General features: G+C 38.7%; 1 protein-coding gene across 1 annotated transcript in view; it reads left to right on the top strand.

Moving 5' to 3' along the window:
- Window positions 1-4,687, top strand: part of LOC114264285 (uncharacterized) — a 39,443-nt gene extending 34,756 nt beyond the window's left edge. The window contains exons 11-13 of the mRNA XM_082881101.1: window positions 501-869; window positions 2,287-2,655; window positions 4,373-4,687. Of these exons, the coding sequence (XP_082737227.1) occupies window positions 501-869; window positions 2,287-2,655; window positions 4,373-4,669 (1,035 nt within the window). The 3' untranslated portion in view covers window positions 4,670-4,687. The remainder of the gene's footprint in view (window positions 1-500; window positions 870-2,286; window positions 2,656-4,372) is intronic.
- Window positions 4,688-16,386: the final 11,699 nt, after the last annotated feature.

The following is a 16,386-nucleotide window of genomic DNA, read 5'->3' as shown; positions in this document are numbered from 1 at the left end:
TTTCATAAAATCATAGAACATAGATTATCAAAGTCAAATAGAAAAAAATCACGATGAAATGTGAAAATAATGTGAAGCCTGATTTTCTCTCATTTTGTACTTTTAATCTGCCGAACCCATCAATTTTGAGAAAGGGTGGATATATTGTTGGTTGAAATTTTCTTAATATATTCCATTGATGATTTGTTGTCAAAACAATCAAACCAACTCGTGCACAACACCTATTTCTCATTGAGGACAAAAGGTTGCACCAATGCAACAAAAAGATTTGTTACTTCCAATCTATTATAGTTTCCATTGCATAAAACAAAATCATATTAGCTGTTATGGAATCAACAATTTAAGTTTTGGCATTAATTGGAACATAGTAAAATCAATTTAGTGGACTTCAATTATTGACTAATTAAGACTAACATAAATTTATTGGGCTACATTGTACTGCTTGTTATAATGCTGAACGTGGAGTCTAACGTTTAACAATTATGTTATGAATGTTGCAGGTTGCATTCCCTTCCTTGGAGAGATTGCAAATTAAAAGACTAACGAAGATAACAGAGATATGGGATAGGAAATTACTTCCATCAGACTCTTTTCGACAGTTGAGAGACGTGACCATCAGGAGCTGTGAGAAATTGGTGAATGTCGGTTCGTCCAATATGCCTCGACAATTACCGAAACTAGAACGACTTGAGGTTAGTCATTGTCGAGAGCTGAAAGCAATAGTATTGAAGAATGGGGGGGAAGAAGAAGAAAACAACAATAATACCAATTCGTTCCTTCGATTAACGAGTTTGACACTTGAAGATTTGCAGAGCCTCAGCAGCTTTTTCACCTATAGATCTGAAACACAATCCCTCTTCACTAGCCAGGTATGAATGTCCTCATCAGTTTTGGTTGCACATGACCAGTAAAACCAGAAAAACAAATGTATATATACGTATATATATATATATATGTATGTTTGTATTTTTCTTAGATTAGGCTTCTCTCGTGTCAATAATCTAGACTCAAATGTGTTGTTTGGGCCCGTGGGTCCACTACAACTCTCTTTTTAATTATTCGAAGCGTGCATTTTTTAGGATTCTTCGTTTATATTATCCGCAAGAAAAATTAAATCAATTTGATAATTTTAGCCTTTTCAATTTATCTTGTTTGTCATTAAAAAAAAATGAAGGTTTTTATTTTATAGAATTTTTTTTTAAGCACACTTGTCATTCATTTTTCAGATGCAATTGTAATAAATTAAATAGGCTAAGATTATTGGATCGATCTTTTTTTTTAGATGATATACACTAAGGACTTTACAAAAAGAAAAATTTAAATCATCAAAACGTGACCCATGGTGGACTCCCACGGCCCGAAAGGAACCCTTGTTGGCCATGTATTGATTTGTGTATTTATTTTGAATCTTTCATATTTTCCAATTTAATACTTTGACATTTGCTTGAATATTACTATCTAAAAACTTGAAAAATTAAAATAGTAAAATTCAAGGTTTTAAATAAACCTGAAATGGTGTGTTTTTATAAGGGATTTGTCTTTTTTGTAGTTGAAAGTTCAAATGGAACAGACAGTTAAGGTCTCTTACCGATAACAGTCATTAAACGGAGGTCTCTTACCAGTAAGAGTTTATGAAATGCATTGGCCCATTATTTTAACTCTTCGTTTAGTTAAATCTTTTCATAAACTCGCAGCGGTAAGAGACCTTCGTTTAATGACTTTTATCGGTAAGAGATCTCAATAGTCTTGTCCAGTTGAAATTTCAATTGGAGACAAACGATTCGCTTTCATAAAATCATAGAACATAGATTATCAAAGTCAAATAGAAAAAAAATCACGATGAAATGTGAAAATAATGTGAAGCCTGATTTTCTCTCATTTTGTACTTTTAATCTGCCGAACCCATCAATTTTGAGAAAGGGTGGATATATTGTTGGTTGAAATTTTCTTAATATATTCAATTGATGATTTGTTGTCAAAACAATCAAACCAACTCGTGCACAACACCTATTTCTCATTGAGGACAAAAGGTTGCACCAATGCAACAAAAAGATTTGTTACTTCCAATCTATTATAGTTTCCATTACATAAAACAAAATCATATTAGCTGTTATGGAATCAACAATTTAAGTTTTGGCATTAATTGGAACATAGTAAAATCAATTTATTGGACTTCAATTATTGACTAATTAAGACTAACATAAATTTATTGGGCTATATTGTACTGCTTGTTATAATGCTGACCTCGGAGTCTAATGTTTAACAATTTTGTTATGAATGTTGCAGGTTACATTCCCTGCCTTGGAGACATTGGATATTGATGGACTAACAATGATAACAGAGATATGGGATAGGAAATTACTTTCATCAGACTCTTTTCGACAGTTGAGAGACGTGACCATCAGGAACTGTGAGAAATTGGTGAATGTCGGTTCGTCCAATATGCCTCGACAATTACAGAAACTAGAACGACTTGAGGTTAGTCATTGTCGAGAGCTGAAAGTAATAGTATTGAAGAATGGGGGGGAAGAAGAAGAAAACAACAATAATACCAATTCGTTCCTTCAATTAACGAGTTTGACACTTGAAGATTTGCAGAGCCTCAAAAGCTTTTTCACCTCTAGATCTGAAACACAATCCCTCTTCACTAGCCAGGTATGAATGTCCTCATCAGTTTTGGTTGCACAGGACCAGTAAAACCAGAAACACAAATGTATATATACGTATATATATATATATATATATGCATGTTTGTATGTATTTTAAACACACTTATCATTCTTTTTTTTAGATACAATTGTAATGAATTAAATAGGCTAAGATTATTGGATCAATCTTCTTTTTTTTAGATGATATACACACAGACTTTACAAAATGAAAATTTTAAATTATCAAAACGTGACCCGTGGTCGACTCCCACAGCCCGAATGGCACCATTGTGAGCCATGTATTGATAATGTGTATTTATTTTGAATCTTTCCTATTTAATACTTTGATATTTGCTTGAATATTACTATCTAAAAACTTGAAAGAATAAAATAGTAAAAATCAATAAGTTTATACCTAAGTTGAGTTGTCACAGTTCATATAATATTTTCCTTTTTTGGGGTGTGTAACAAAAATAATGCCACCATTTTATTGCTTTAGGCTATGTTTGGTTCATAAATGTGAGGAAAGATTTGGAAAGTGAAAGGGAAAAGATGTGTGAAATTTAGTTATATTTCATTAACGTTTCACCTACTTTTTCCCTTTTCATTTCCAAATCACTTCTCAAATTCATAAATCAAACACAATTTTAGATAAAGAGTACATGAGAAATAATCAAAACCTAACAAAATTACAAAAATGTAGAACAACGTAACAAAGAACCAAACATGACCCTACTAGAACAAACCTAAACATGATGACCAGATTAGTATCTAAAATAGAGAATGATGCGGGACTTTTGTGGGATGGATGGCTTTTGTGAACATGATCTACGTGTGGTGTGGGGCCATATCTTCTGTAGGGCCTAAAGTTGGACTTAACATCTCTTAAATAGAAACCTAAAACATCTACAAAGGCACAACAAGATATTGTTCAAGTTTAATTTGAAAAACTTAATGAGTTTAAAAATATATTTGAGTTTATCTTTTTATTTTTTATCAACAAAAGATGATCTTTGTTTACCATTCGAGCCAAACACAAATGAGCTTTAATCGAACCGAGTTCAAATAACTTGATATTGTATTATACATTTAAGTTTGTGGAACTAACTTCGAGCTGAACTCAGAAAATTGATGATAAGTTTCAAAATATGTTCAATTTTAACTTATTAATATAATGAGTCATTCTTAAAATAATTTTAATGTGCCCAACATAATTGGAGTTCAAATAACTTCATTTATTTTACCATCTAACTTAAATAGATATGCTAAGAAAATGAATATTAAATTAAATAAGAAATTATCAATATAAAAAATAATCAAGGCACGTGGTGAATTTTCAAAATAAGATTTTCTTCTTTTTCATAGGTCTAATACTCAAATCAACAACATAATTTACGTTATCTAAAAAATAACCAATAAAATTATGGAACACAAATTATTAAAGGAAAATAGATAAATAATGATGAAAGATGGAAAACAATGTGAAGAGCTGACAACAAAAGGTGCTTTAGTTAATAATTAGATACTCCAAATATTTGAGAAGAATATGGAGATATGCAATTATTAGTTTGCTTGCCTATTGCTCTTCATTTGCACATAGCCACAAGTACAAAAGCTCGTACATGATCAGAGCATGCATGTTGAAAGTGTTACAATTGTCAATTGTTGCTTATCCACAATTTTGTAACAGTCACTAACCTAAAGTGTTGTAAACTACTTTACAGGTTGCTTTCCCAGTCTTGGAGTATTTGAAAATTCGGAAATTGCCTACCATAATAGAGATATGGGACAAGCAATTACTCATAGCTTCAGAAAAAGAATCAAAGTCCTTCTGCCAATTGAAAGGTATGACGGTTTCTGATTGTGAGAAATTGGAGCATGTGGTTCAGTTCAATATGCTCCCACGACTGCAAAATCTGAACATATTCAGGGAAGATAATTGTCCAAAGGTGGAAGTGGTAGTCTCAGAGAAAGAAAAAGAAGAAGGAACCACCACTAATGATATCATTGTGTTCTCTTAATTAACAACTCTTAATCTTTATAATTTGGTGAGCCTTAAAAGTTTCTACAACTGGCCTACAAGATCTGAAGCACAACCCTTGTTCAACCACCAGGTTTGATTTTCCCAATTTATTTTATTATCCTTGGCCATTGGAAAGTGTGCACACAAAAAAAAAATATTTAAATTCCTTTTCAATTACAATTTTAAATTTGAAGCTTATTTGAATATTCTCTTTCTATCCAAATCCAAATAAAAGTAAAATAATTTCAAGGTGGATATGCTAGGGGCTTACGATGGAAATTACAATATTACCCAAACAAAAATATGTATGAGTTCTAAATTTAGCACTATGTTTTTATTTTGAATATAAATCTTAATATGATTTTATTTGACTAAAATTATGTCCAAAGTTGTAATTTGCCTAATCTTGATTTGGAGTTCATTAAAAAAATATTTAAATATTGGATGTCATATTTTGTTTTTTTTGGTTTTGACTGATATGATTTTATTCTGTTTCACAATCGAAAATTATTCCCTCATAACCACTTTAAATTTAGATTGCAATTTCCCGATCATCAATCCTCAATTGCCTTCCTTTGGAATTACGCCTCTTGGGTTTTAGGGAAATGATATCAATTTCTACGTGATTCCTGGTTGTAATATTTGAATATGGAAAAATCACTATTATAATTTCTTCTAAAACCTCAAAAATATTGAGCAATCCCTATTATAGGAGGTCACAGATCAACTCCCACAACTTTACCATTATGAAAATGTTAACTTGCCCCTGTCCAAAACATCTTAGGAAACTTCTTGGAAGTTCAATCCCGACCATTGATCCAATTTTAAAACTACATTAATTGATGGACTATGCATGCTGGCTTGAGTTGCTACTAGCAATTAATCAATAACAACTTAAAGCTCAATCTTCTCTACTTTAGTGCTATATTTATTATGGGCCAATCTTGCTATATCAATGTCAAGAACACAAAAACTAACATAAATTATTTAATGTTCTAGGAGACAAAAGGTTAAGTGTTAATTTGTAAATGGAATAAAGCAATCCTCCAAAAACTAAACACACAATGAAATATAGATATCATATAATGGGTAAGATCCCAAGGATAGATTTAGGGGGTGTGTGTCACGTCCCAAATTTTAATTACTCGAAAACATTACCAAGAGCCTGAAATTTAAGTCCATTTTTTTTTTATTAAAAATATCTATTACCCTTGAGTAATAGAAACATAATAGTACATGTTGTCTCCCTCATGATGAGTACAACAATAATAATAATGCATTCCCACTTCCATTGTGGAGCTACAAATTAATAAATACAAACATCAATGTACAATGAGATTACACATAAGAGATACATGAACTCCCTAATCCTTCAACCAAACAATCCGAAATCTCTTCCTGCAAAAAAAAAAAGAAACAATAAGGGGTGAGCACAGTTGCTCAATAGGAATCTCACAGTTCTAAAACAATAACCATCCTATAGATAGAAGTGATCATGCATGCAGGGTGATATCATATAGTAGATGACGTTTTGTAATTTCAAAATATCATACGTAGAGTATCTTTTTCTCAAGGTTTATTTGAACATTTAAGGAAAACCTTCGACCATCAAAACAATCCCTTTTCATTAGAAAACCATAAATCCTTTTTGAGAACAACATGTTTAAGGAATCACATAATTTTATATTTATTAACCCATTCCAAAATATTTCTTATTAAATTCCCATCTTAACGTTCCTCTTTTTATTCCCATTCTCCCCTTTTACTAGTTACATTTATTAAAACTCCATAACCTCAAATTCATGTTCCCTCAGTTCCCAAAACAACCCTCATACACTCCATTCCCACCTGTCCATCCTTTATTGCTATTATTCTTTAACGTAGAAATCCAAGAACAATTACATCACATCCACATTTACATTATCAACCATGGCTCAACACATCACACAAACAATAAACCCTTTTTAATTCAATTTCTTAATTGATTACTAAGCAAAATTCTTAATCTTTCCCTATAGATACAAACAACCCGGTGAGTTCTTTATCCCCAATCTCTTATCCAAGTACCACTTCATTGTCCATTCTTTTCAAATAATTTCTATATGCATTCCCATTCCATACCAATTTACACATCAAATGGTAATTTCACAAATTCATCACAAGTCACATATATCATCACTGAACTCAACACACTTTACAACACATTCCACCGTTTGCCGGCTTGATACAGCGAGATAGCGGGCACCCAATTCATAGCACATTCCACCTTTTGCCGGCTATTATACGGCGGGAAGTGAACTCCTAAAATCATTTTCTCAAAAACTATATCTTTTTCCGGAGACCATTTTCAACCTTTTAAAAACCATCCCTCACATTTGCCGGCTATTATACGGCAGGACGTGGGCACCCAAAACATTTTCGAAAACCATCCGTTTTTCCACTTTTGTCGGCTACAAGACGGCAGGACTATGTGGACACCCAAAAATCATTTTTCCACTTTCGTCAGCTACAATACGGCAGAACTATGTGGACACCCAAAAACACTTTTCCCACATTCGTCCAGTGATAAGCCTAGACAGGGAATTGGGCACCTTGAATTCAAACCACCCTCACATTTACCGGCTATTATACGGACAGTCGTGGGCAACGAAAAACCATTTTCCAATTTTTTTTTAAAAAAAATCCCCCACATTTACTAGCTATGATACGGACGGTCGTTATAGCGACCCCGGTCTTTCTTCTTTTGGTTGTTGTATCCGGACTTAGGTTCCCTGGATTCTCTCAACGTATAATTGTGGTTGTCATCCTTTATTTTCTCTTTTTTGAGTTATCGGATGTGTTGGGCAGGTTTGTTTTAGATTGGTTGGGTTTGGAAACCAGGTGTTACTGTCCAGAATTTGGATTGGTCGCTCGAGCGAGAGTTTGGTCGCTCGAGCGAGGGTTGAGTTTTGTGTCTGGTGGCTCGAGCCAGGGTTTCTTCGCTCGAGCGAGCGTTTGCGTCTAGTTTAGACCTGAGAGCAGTGTTTCTTAGCTCGAGCGAGCGTTTCTTCGCTCGAGCGAGGCTTTCCTGTGTCTGGTCGCTCGAGCGACAAAGTCTTCGCTCGAGCGAGCCTGTCCAGTTTAAATAGGCAGCAGCGGGTTTTGATCAGTCTTTTCATCCTCTTCTAGTTTCCAAACCCTAGGTCCGACTTCTCTCTCTCTAAACTCATCTTCTTTCTAGGTTTTCATCTACTTCTAGTGTGAATCCATCTTAAGTTCTTTGTAAGAAAGATAGAGGGCGGCTTGGGCTTCATTCTAATCTGAAAAATAGTGGATTTGGAGCACTTGGATTTCGGGTCATCATCTCTTTTTGAGTTCTCTTTTGAGGTAGGGATTTTCCTTGTTTCTCTTCAATACTTCATCTATAGATAGACATGTGGTAGTTTTTGTATTGCATAAAAAATTGTATCATGTTGGATTTATGAAAATCATGGGACTGAACCTTGGGTTGGTTGTTGAATTTGGGTTTATTATCATTAGTTGTGGTTTGGGCTAATTGGAGTGTTAATTAGCATGTGGTTGTTGAAAGGAGAGGAAACCCTAAATTTTCTTATTTGATTTAATAGATTAGTTGAGGGGTTTAGATCTTTGGGCAAATACTTAGGTATTTTGAGTCTTAATTGTGGTTATTGTTGTTTGTTGATGTTAATTGGGCCTTTTTGGTCAATATTGAAAAAGAGGAAGGAAAGACCCTAATTTATTGTTTATGACTTAATGTGCATAATTAGTTTGAAATGGCTTTGAAAAGAATGTAGTGAATTCAAATGAAGTATGGCTTTTGTCCATGGGAATGATTTTGTGAAAACAAAGGAAGTGGAATTCATTTTGTGAAATGGGAAAGGTATTTTGAAAATTGGAATGTTGTATCTTGAGTGTTGAACACACTTGTGTGGGGTATAGTTTAACTACCATGTTCATGTTGTTGCTGAGTTTTGTACTCTCATGTTAGTTGGGTCTGTTAATAGATGTATAATATGCATGCATCTGGAGATTTTGGTCATCGGTGGAGGATGATAAGGTTGTGTTGAATTGTTGTGTATGTATTACACCATTGTTGATTGAACATCATATGTAATGAAATGCTGAATTACATTATTTTTGTATACCGGTTGGGGAGAAGAGAGGGGTTGTACTCCAGTGTGTGAGAGAAGATAGGGGATGGACTCCACACACTTATGTGTTCAGCGCTTATAATCACAGGTATCATACCCTTCCAGCTAGCGCCTGGAGAACTGACGCCCTGATAATCTATAGCGACCCCGGTCTTTTCCCATTTAATTATTGTATCCGGACTATTCCGTAGATTCTGTCATTGTATAATGGTTGTTGTTGTTATTCCTTATTTTCTCTTTTGGAATTATAGGATGTGTTGGGCAGGTTTGTTTCAGGTTGGTTGGGTTTAGAAACCAAGAGTTGCTGTCCAGGTTTTTGGTTCTTCGCTCGAGCGAGGAGTTGTTCGCTCGAGCGAGAGGTAGTGTTTGATTTGGACCTGTAGCTGTGCATTCTTGGCTCGAGCGAGCTTTTCTTCGCTCGAGCGAGTTAGTTCATCCTTCGCTCGAGCTATAGTTCCTTCGCTCGAGCGTGTGTCTGGGTTCAGACCTGAGGGTTTGAGTTCTTCGCTCGACCGAGCTTTCTTTCGCTCGAGCGAGCATTTGAGTTGTTGGCTCGAGCAAGGCTTCCTTGGCTCGAGCGTAGTTTCTCTGTGTCTGGTCGCTCGAGCGACCAAGTCTTCGCTCGAGCGAGCCTGTCCAGTTTATATACACAGCAGCGGGATTTGATCAGTCTTTTTCATATTCTTTTGATTCAAAACCTCAGGTTCGACTTCTCTCTCTCCCTACTCACCTTCTTTCTTAGATTTGATCCACTTAGGGTGTGTTTCTACCCTAGATCCTTCATTAAAAAGATAGAGTGAGGCAAGGGCTACCATTTAATCTGAGCATTTGGCGATTTGGAGCACTTTGGCATTTGGGCACTCATCTCTTTCTTCACCTTTTGGGTTGTTTTCTTTGAGGTAGGGATTTCCTACTCCATTTTATAGGTTATGTTCTAAGTTTTGGTATTTTAATATGTTGGGAATACTTTGGTAAATTTTGGGAAAAACCTTAGTTGAAATATTGAATTGATTTGTATAACTAATTCATGGAATTGGGAAAAGATGGTTAAATTCATGGAATTGGGGAAATTCATTGATTAAATGGCATAATTGGATAATTTGAATCATTTGTCTATTGAATTGTGGACATAGTTATTTTCAGTTTAGAAATAACTGTTTTGGGCTATCGGTGGAGGATAGTCATGATTGTTGTAGACATTGCATGTGGATTAGGAATAACTGGAACTAATCACATTGGTTAAGTCATTAATTTTGACTGTGGCATTGATACAGAAAATACATGTATTGATTGAGCATTGCATTTGCATACATTGTTTGTGTGTGGGAGGAGATAGGGGATGTACTCCACGGTTTAGGGGAAGATAGGGGATGGACCTCTAAACCGGATTTTGTTTGGGAGGAGATAGGGGATGGACTCCATTAGCATCACTTTTATGTGTGCTTATTTATATAGAAGTGTTTTATTGATACAGCACTAAAATGTGTATCAATCTGGAAGTATGAAGTGTTTGATTTGAGCTTGAGTCTCATTTGTTAGTTGATATTGGAAGGATGTGAATATGATATATGTGATTCACTGTTGTAAGTTTGGCCAGGTTCTGAGCCATGTTGATAAAATTGGAAAGTAAAACGTATCTTAGACAATAGTGTCATGAGACTGTAAAATAAAGTATTTGATTATCTTGGTTAACCATCTGTTGAATGCTATTGCTTTATTCATTGCTTATATGTGGTTTAGTATATTTCTACTGGGCTGTGGCTCACCCTTTATGGGAACATCATTTTCAGGTTCAGGTGATAAACTACCTCCAAGGAATTAGCTTGGGAGGGTTTGGCTTCTGGATTGAAGAAGATTACTTATAGTCAACTGTCTTAAGTTATTAGTACATGTAAACATTCAAGCCTAGGGCTTTTCTTGTATTGAGTTAGAACTCATATTTTTGTATTCAAGTGTTGGCTTGGAAAGATGTAAGCCTGTAGGGCATTTTATTCGATAATACATGTAATGCTTTATTTTGTAATACTCTGATGAATGAATTAATAGATTGTCTTCTTTAAATAATGAATGTCAATGATATATATATATATAATGGGTTAATTTTGAGGGCGTTACAACTTGGTATCAGAGCGTACCGGGTTTGAATACTTTGGGTACGTGGGAAGTGATTAGTATCACATTGGGTTCGTCTCGTTTGATAGAGACTTAGTGTAATGTTATATGCTTTTATGATAACATGTTTATGTGATTATGTGGGTATGGAATGTAGTTCTAGGATGTTGATTGGACCCTTGAGTTTCTTGTAGTCTTGTTGGAAAGGCACTTGATCACTGCTGCTTCCAACCGGAACTATAGTAACGCATTGGGACTATCATTATCCGGGAATGAAATTCGTAGGTGCTTATGTGATTATGTGCTTACGTGGAATGAATTATTGTTGTCCATTGAATTAGGACGCGAGTGTTTAGCTTCGACACATTTATTAATGTGCTAATGTCTTTGTTTCCTTTATTAGGATGTCAGGACGAGGACGAGGACGCGGTAGGCGTGGTAGGCCGGGTAGGCAGGAGGTGCCTGTGCCAGAAGAGATTCCGGCAGTTCAGGAGGGAATTGGCCAAGCCAATGTGGCCGAGCCAGTAGGCCAGCAGGCTATGGGCGCTCTCGCCCGAGAGATAGCAGGGGCATTCAGGGAGTCTGTAGGCATTCTTAGAGCTGAGAATCAAGCTCAGGCTGGTATTGCGGATGCAGGACCTTCCTTTCTGAAGAGGGAGTTCTTCCGGTCCAATCCGGATGAATTTGTGGGTGATCCTAAAGAGCCACTTAAGGCAGATGAATGGCTCGAACAGACAACGAAGACGTTTGAGATGCTTGGCATCGAAGACGAGGGGTTGAAAGTGACCCTGGCATCTTTCCAGTTGAAGGGGGATGCGGGTCAGTGGTGGAAATTTACTAAGGGGCGTATAGGAGGTACATGGGAGGCTTTTGTGAATGCATTCCAGGAGAAGTTTTTATCTCCGGCAGTCAGGGAGAAGCTGCGAGACCAGTTTTGTCAGCTTAAGCAGGCGAGTTCTTCAGTGGCCGAATTTGAGGCTGCATTTACTAGTTTGTCCAGGTTTGCACCTGAGTTGGTGGCGTCTGAGGAACGCCGTTGTATTGAGTTTGAGAAGAAGTTGAGGCGTGGCCTCAAGCTGAGAGTTGGGGGAACTATGATTCGGGATTATGGGCGTATGGTTGATGCTGCAGCCCATATGGAGATCATGATGCAGGAGGAGGAGGAAGGGCAGAAGGGCTCCAAGAGGAGTCAGGATGGTCAGAATGATGGTAGGAGACAGAAGGGTTTTAATCCCCAGCAGTCTCAGGGTAGCTTTTCTCGATCGACTTTTCCTGTACCGAGTGTTAGTTCGGGGAAAGGCAGCCAGGGAGACATTACCTGTTTCAAGTGTGGCCAGCTGGGCCACAAGTCTCCAGTTTGTCCTCAGAGGGGAGGAGTTTAGAGAGCAGCATCTTCTTCGGCTCGATCTCAGAGCCAGAGTCAGGGTAGAGGTCAGCCACTCTCGTGTTATCAGTGTGGTCAGCCAGGGCATATGAAGAGGTATTGCCCGCAGTTGGGTGGCACACCTGGTGCATCTGGTTTGAGGCCGATTCAGGGTCAGCAGCCAGCTCAGTCGGGTCAGGCCTCAAAGGCCAATCAGGGGGCTTCATCGTCTCAGTTGGTGCAGCAATCTTATGCTCCTAGGGTTGAGCAGGTTGATCAGAGGTCGTCTGGGCGCGTGTATGCTGTTACCGCGCAGGATCTTGTACCGACTCCATCAGTTGTGAGAGGTACCTTCTTGTTTTGCAACTCGGTTGCTAATGTTTTGATTGATACGGGTGCATCTCATTCCTTTGTGTCTGCTGCATTTGCATCTGTTTTGGAGTTGGAGTTAGCACAGTTAGCATCTCCTATATGTGTAGTATCACCTCTTGGGGGTGAATTGATTTTGAAACAAGGCGTTAGGGGTTGTGATATAGAGGTTGATTATCATAGAATTCCATTTTCCTTTGTGGTTATGCCAATGAGGGGTTTCGATGTTATTTTGGGTATGGACTGGTTATCGTCATACCGGGCAGTTATTGATTGCTACCGCCAGAGGGTTACTTGTTGTACTGTGAGCGGAGAGTATTTTCATTTTCTGGGGGACCGGGTTGGTGATGTGCTGCCACCGGGGTATGTTCCGCGAGGACGGAGTGAGCTTAGTGGTCTACTTGCTAACCTTTCGATTAATGAGGATGTTGAGACTCAGATTGAGTTGCCAAGGGTGGTTTGTGAGTACTCGGACGTCTTTCCCGAGGATCTTGTTGGTTTGCCACCGCATCGAGAGACTGAGTTCTCTATTGACCTGGTGCCCGGCACGGCGCCGATTTCTATGGCACCTTATCGTTTTGCCCCAGCCGAGTTAGTTGAGTTGAAGATTCAACTCCAGGAGTTACTAGATAAGGGCTTTATACGTCCTAGTGTTTCACCGTGGGGAGCACCGGCCCTCTTTGTTAAAAAGAAAGGTGGTGCTTTGAGACTTTGTATAGATTATCGAAAATTGAATCGGGCTACGGTTAAGAATAAGTACCCTATGCCTCGTATCGATGATTTGTTTGACCAGTTGAAGGGTTCCCGTTGTTTCTCTAAGATAGACTTGAGATCGGGTTACCACCAGTTGAGGGTCAGGGAAGAGGATATTCCGAAGACGGCATTCTATACGCGGTATGGCCATTATGAGTTTTTGGTGATGCCATTCGGGCTCACCAATGCACCGGCAGTTTTTATGGATTTGATGAACCGGATCTTCCGGGAATTCTTGGATCGGTTTGTAGTCGTTTTTGTGGACGACATCCTTATCTATTCGCCTTCTGAGGAGGAGCACGAGGCACATTTAAGGGTGGTGCTTGAGTTACTTAGAGCCCATAGGCTGTATGCCAAGTTTGGGAAGTGTGAGTTCTGGCTGAAAGAAGTCAAATTCTTAGGCCATGTGGTATCCGGTGAAGGAGTGTCTGTAGATACATCCAAGGTAGAGGCAGTGCAGGATTGGGCACAGCCTAAGAGTGTATTTGAGATCCGCAGTTTTCTGGGGTTAGCTGGGTATTACCATCGGTTTGTGAAAGATTTCTCCAGGTTAGCATCACCGTTGACTAAACTGACTCGGAAGGGAGTCAAATTTGTATGGAGTGAGACTTGTGAAAAGTCATTTCAGGAGTTGAAAGTTAGACTGACTACCGCTCCAGTATTGATTATTCCAGAGAGAGGGTTGGGTTATGCAGTCTATTGTGACGCCTCACGAGAGGGTCTGGGTTGTGTGTTAATGCAAGAAGGGAAAGTAGTTGCCTATGGCTCTCGTCAGTTGAAAATTCACGAGCAGAATTACCCTACCCATGATCTAGAGTTAGCAGCTGTGATATTTGCCTTGAAGATTTGGAGGCATTATCTTTTTGGTGAGAAATTCGAGGTGTTCTCGGATCATAAGAGTTTGAAGTATTTATTTACACAGAAAGACTTAAACTTGAGGCAGAGGAGGTGGATGGAGTTCATAGAGGATTATGACTTTGAGTTGCATTATCATCCGGGAAAGGCCAATGTGGTGGCCGATGCCCTTAGCAGGAAACCTGTTGGTGACATAGCTAGCATAGCCATCCGAGAGTGGGAGATGTTGGGTGCACTTGGAGAGTTTGATTTACTTATGGGCGAATCCGTTGAGGCTGCGGCCTTGTTTTCTGTTGTTGCACAGCCTACACTTGTGACTCGAGTGTTAGAGGCTCAGAGAGGTGACCTTGAGGTAGAATCTCTCCGTGAGAAGATTTCCAGTGGAAAGGTTGAGAAAGGTTTGACGGTGTATTCCGACCTGAGTGTGAGATACCGAGACCGTCCGTTTGTGCCGGAGTCTTGCCGAGAGGAGGTACTCCGAGAGTTTCATCATTCACGCCTTGCGGTGCATCCGGGAGGCACTAAGATGTATCGGGATTTGGGTCGTCAGTTCTGGTGGCGGGGTATGAAGAGAGATGTGGCAGCTTTCGTATCTAAGTGTCTTACTTGTCAGCAAGTGAAGGCCGAACATCAGAGGCCAGCGGGTTTGTTGCAACCCTTGCCTATTGCCGAGTGGAAGTGGGAGCATGTCACTATGGACTTCGTTGTAGGTCTTCCGAGGACTCAGCGGGGTAGTGATGCTATTTGGGTGGTTGTAGACCGGTTGACTAAGTCGGCGCACTTTATTTCTATGAGCGCGAGAGATTCGGTAGATCATCTTGCCGACTTGTATATTCGGGACATAGTGAGATTGCACGGGGTCCCAGTGACGATCGTCTCAGATAGAAATCCTCGTTTTACTGCCAGGTTGTGGCAGAGTTTGCAGAGTGCCTTAGGCACTAAGTTGACCTTTAGCACGGCTTATCATCCTCAGACTGACGGACAGTCCGAGCGTACTATTCAGATACTTGAGGATATGCTTCGGGGTTGTGTTCTAGACTTTAGTGGGTCGTGGGAGAGGCACTTGCCGTTGGTGGAGTTTGCCTACAACAACAGTTTCCAGTCTAGTATCGGTATGGCACCATTTGAGGCCTTGTATGGCCGACCGTGTAGATCTCCTGTGTGTTGGGCCGAGGTGGGTGATGCACCTCTGTTGGGTCCAGAGTTGGTGAGGGAAACTACGGAGAAAGTTGAGCTTATCCGTAAGAGGCTTGTTACAGCACAGAGTCGTTAGAAATCGTATGCCGACCGTAGGAGGAGACCTTTGGTGTTTGAGGTGGGTGATCATGTCTTTCTGAAGATATCACCTAGACGGGGTTTGATGAGGTTTGGGAAGAGTGGGAAGTTGTCCCCTCGATTCATTGGTCCGTTTGAGATCCTTGAGAGGATTGGCGAGGCTGCTTATCGTTTAGCTTGCCGCCACAGTTGTCTGGAGTACATGACGTGTTTCATGTGAGTATGCTTCGGAAGTATGAGCCGGATCCATCACATGTGTTGGATTGGACCGATTTAGTGGTTGATGTGGATATTTCGTATGAGGAGAGACCGGTTCGGGTATTGGATAGGCGGGATCAAGTCTTGCGAGGCAAGACCATCCCTTTGGTCAAAGTTTTGTGGAGACACCACGGAGTGGAGGAAGCCACTTGGGAACGTGAATTGGAAGTCCGCGAGAAATATCCGGACATGTTTGTTGATTTGTAATCTTATAACTAGATTCTGTTATATTGTTGAACTTAAGAGCTTTACATATGTCTTAAGTTGTAAAACATTGGGTATATTTTGGTAAATGGGTGTATCTTGAAACTTGTTTCATTATAGAAAGATTAGTGTAACATTGTATATGTTGATTACATTGTTAGATGTGGTATATATATCATGCAGTTGAATATGATATGGAAATTGTTAACATTGAAAGGAATAATGCATAATAGTGGTGCAGGTTGAAATATATGTTGTTTTATATATATTGTGGGATGCCTCTTGATAAAGAGATAAAGTGACCAGTATTGGGTCAAGTTATTTATTATTGTTATATACTATCTTTGGGTATTAAAAAAAAAAAAAACCTGTTTT

This window comes from Camellia sinensis, chromosome 7 (assembly GCF_055761805.1).
Source record: "Camellia sinensis isolate YWXY chromosome 7, ASM5576180v1, whole genome shotgun sequence".
Classification (NCBI taxonomy): Eukaryota; Viridiplantae; Streptophyta; class Magnoliopsida; order Ericales; family Theaceae; genus Camellia; species Camellia sinensis.
This window is presented reverse-complemented; position numbering and strand designations above follow the sequence as displayed.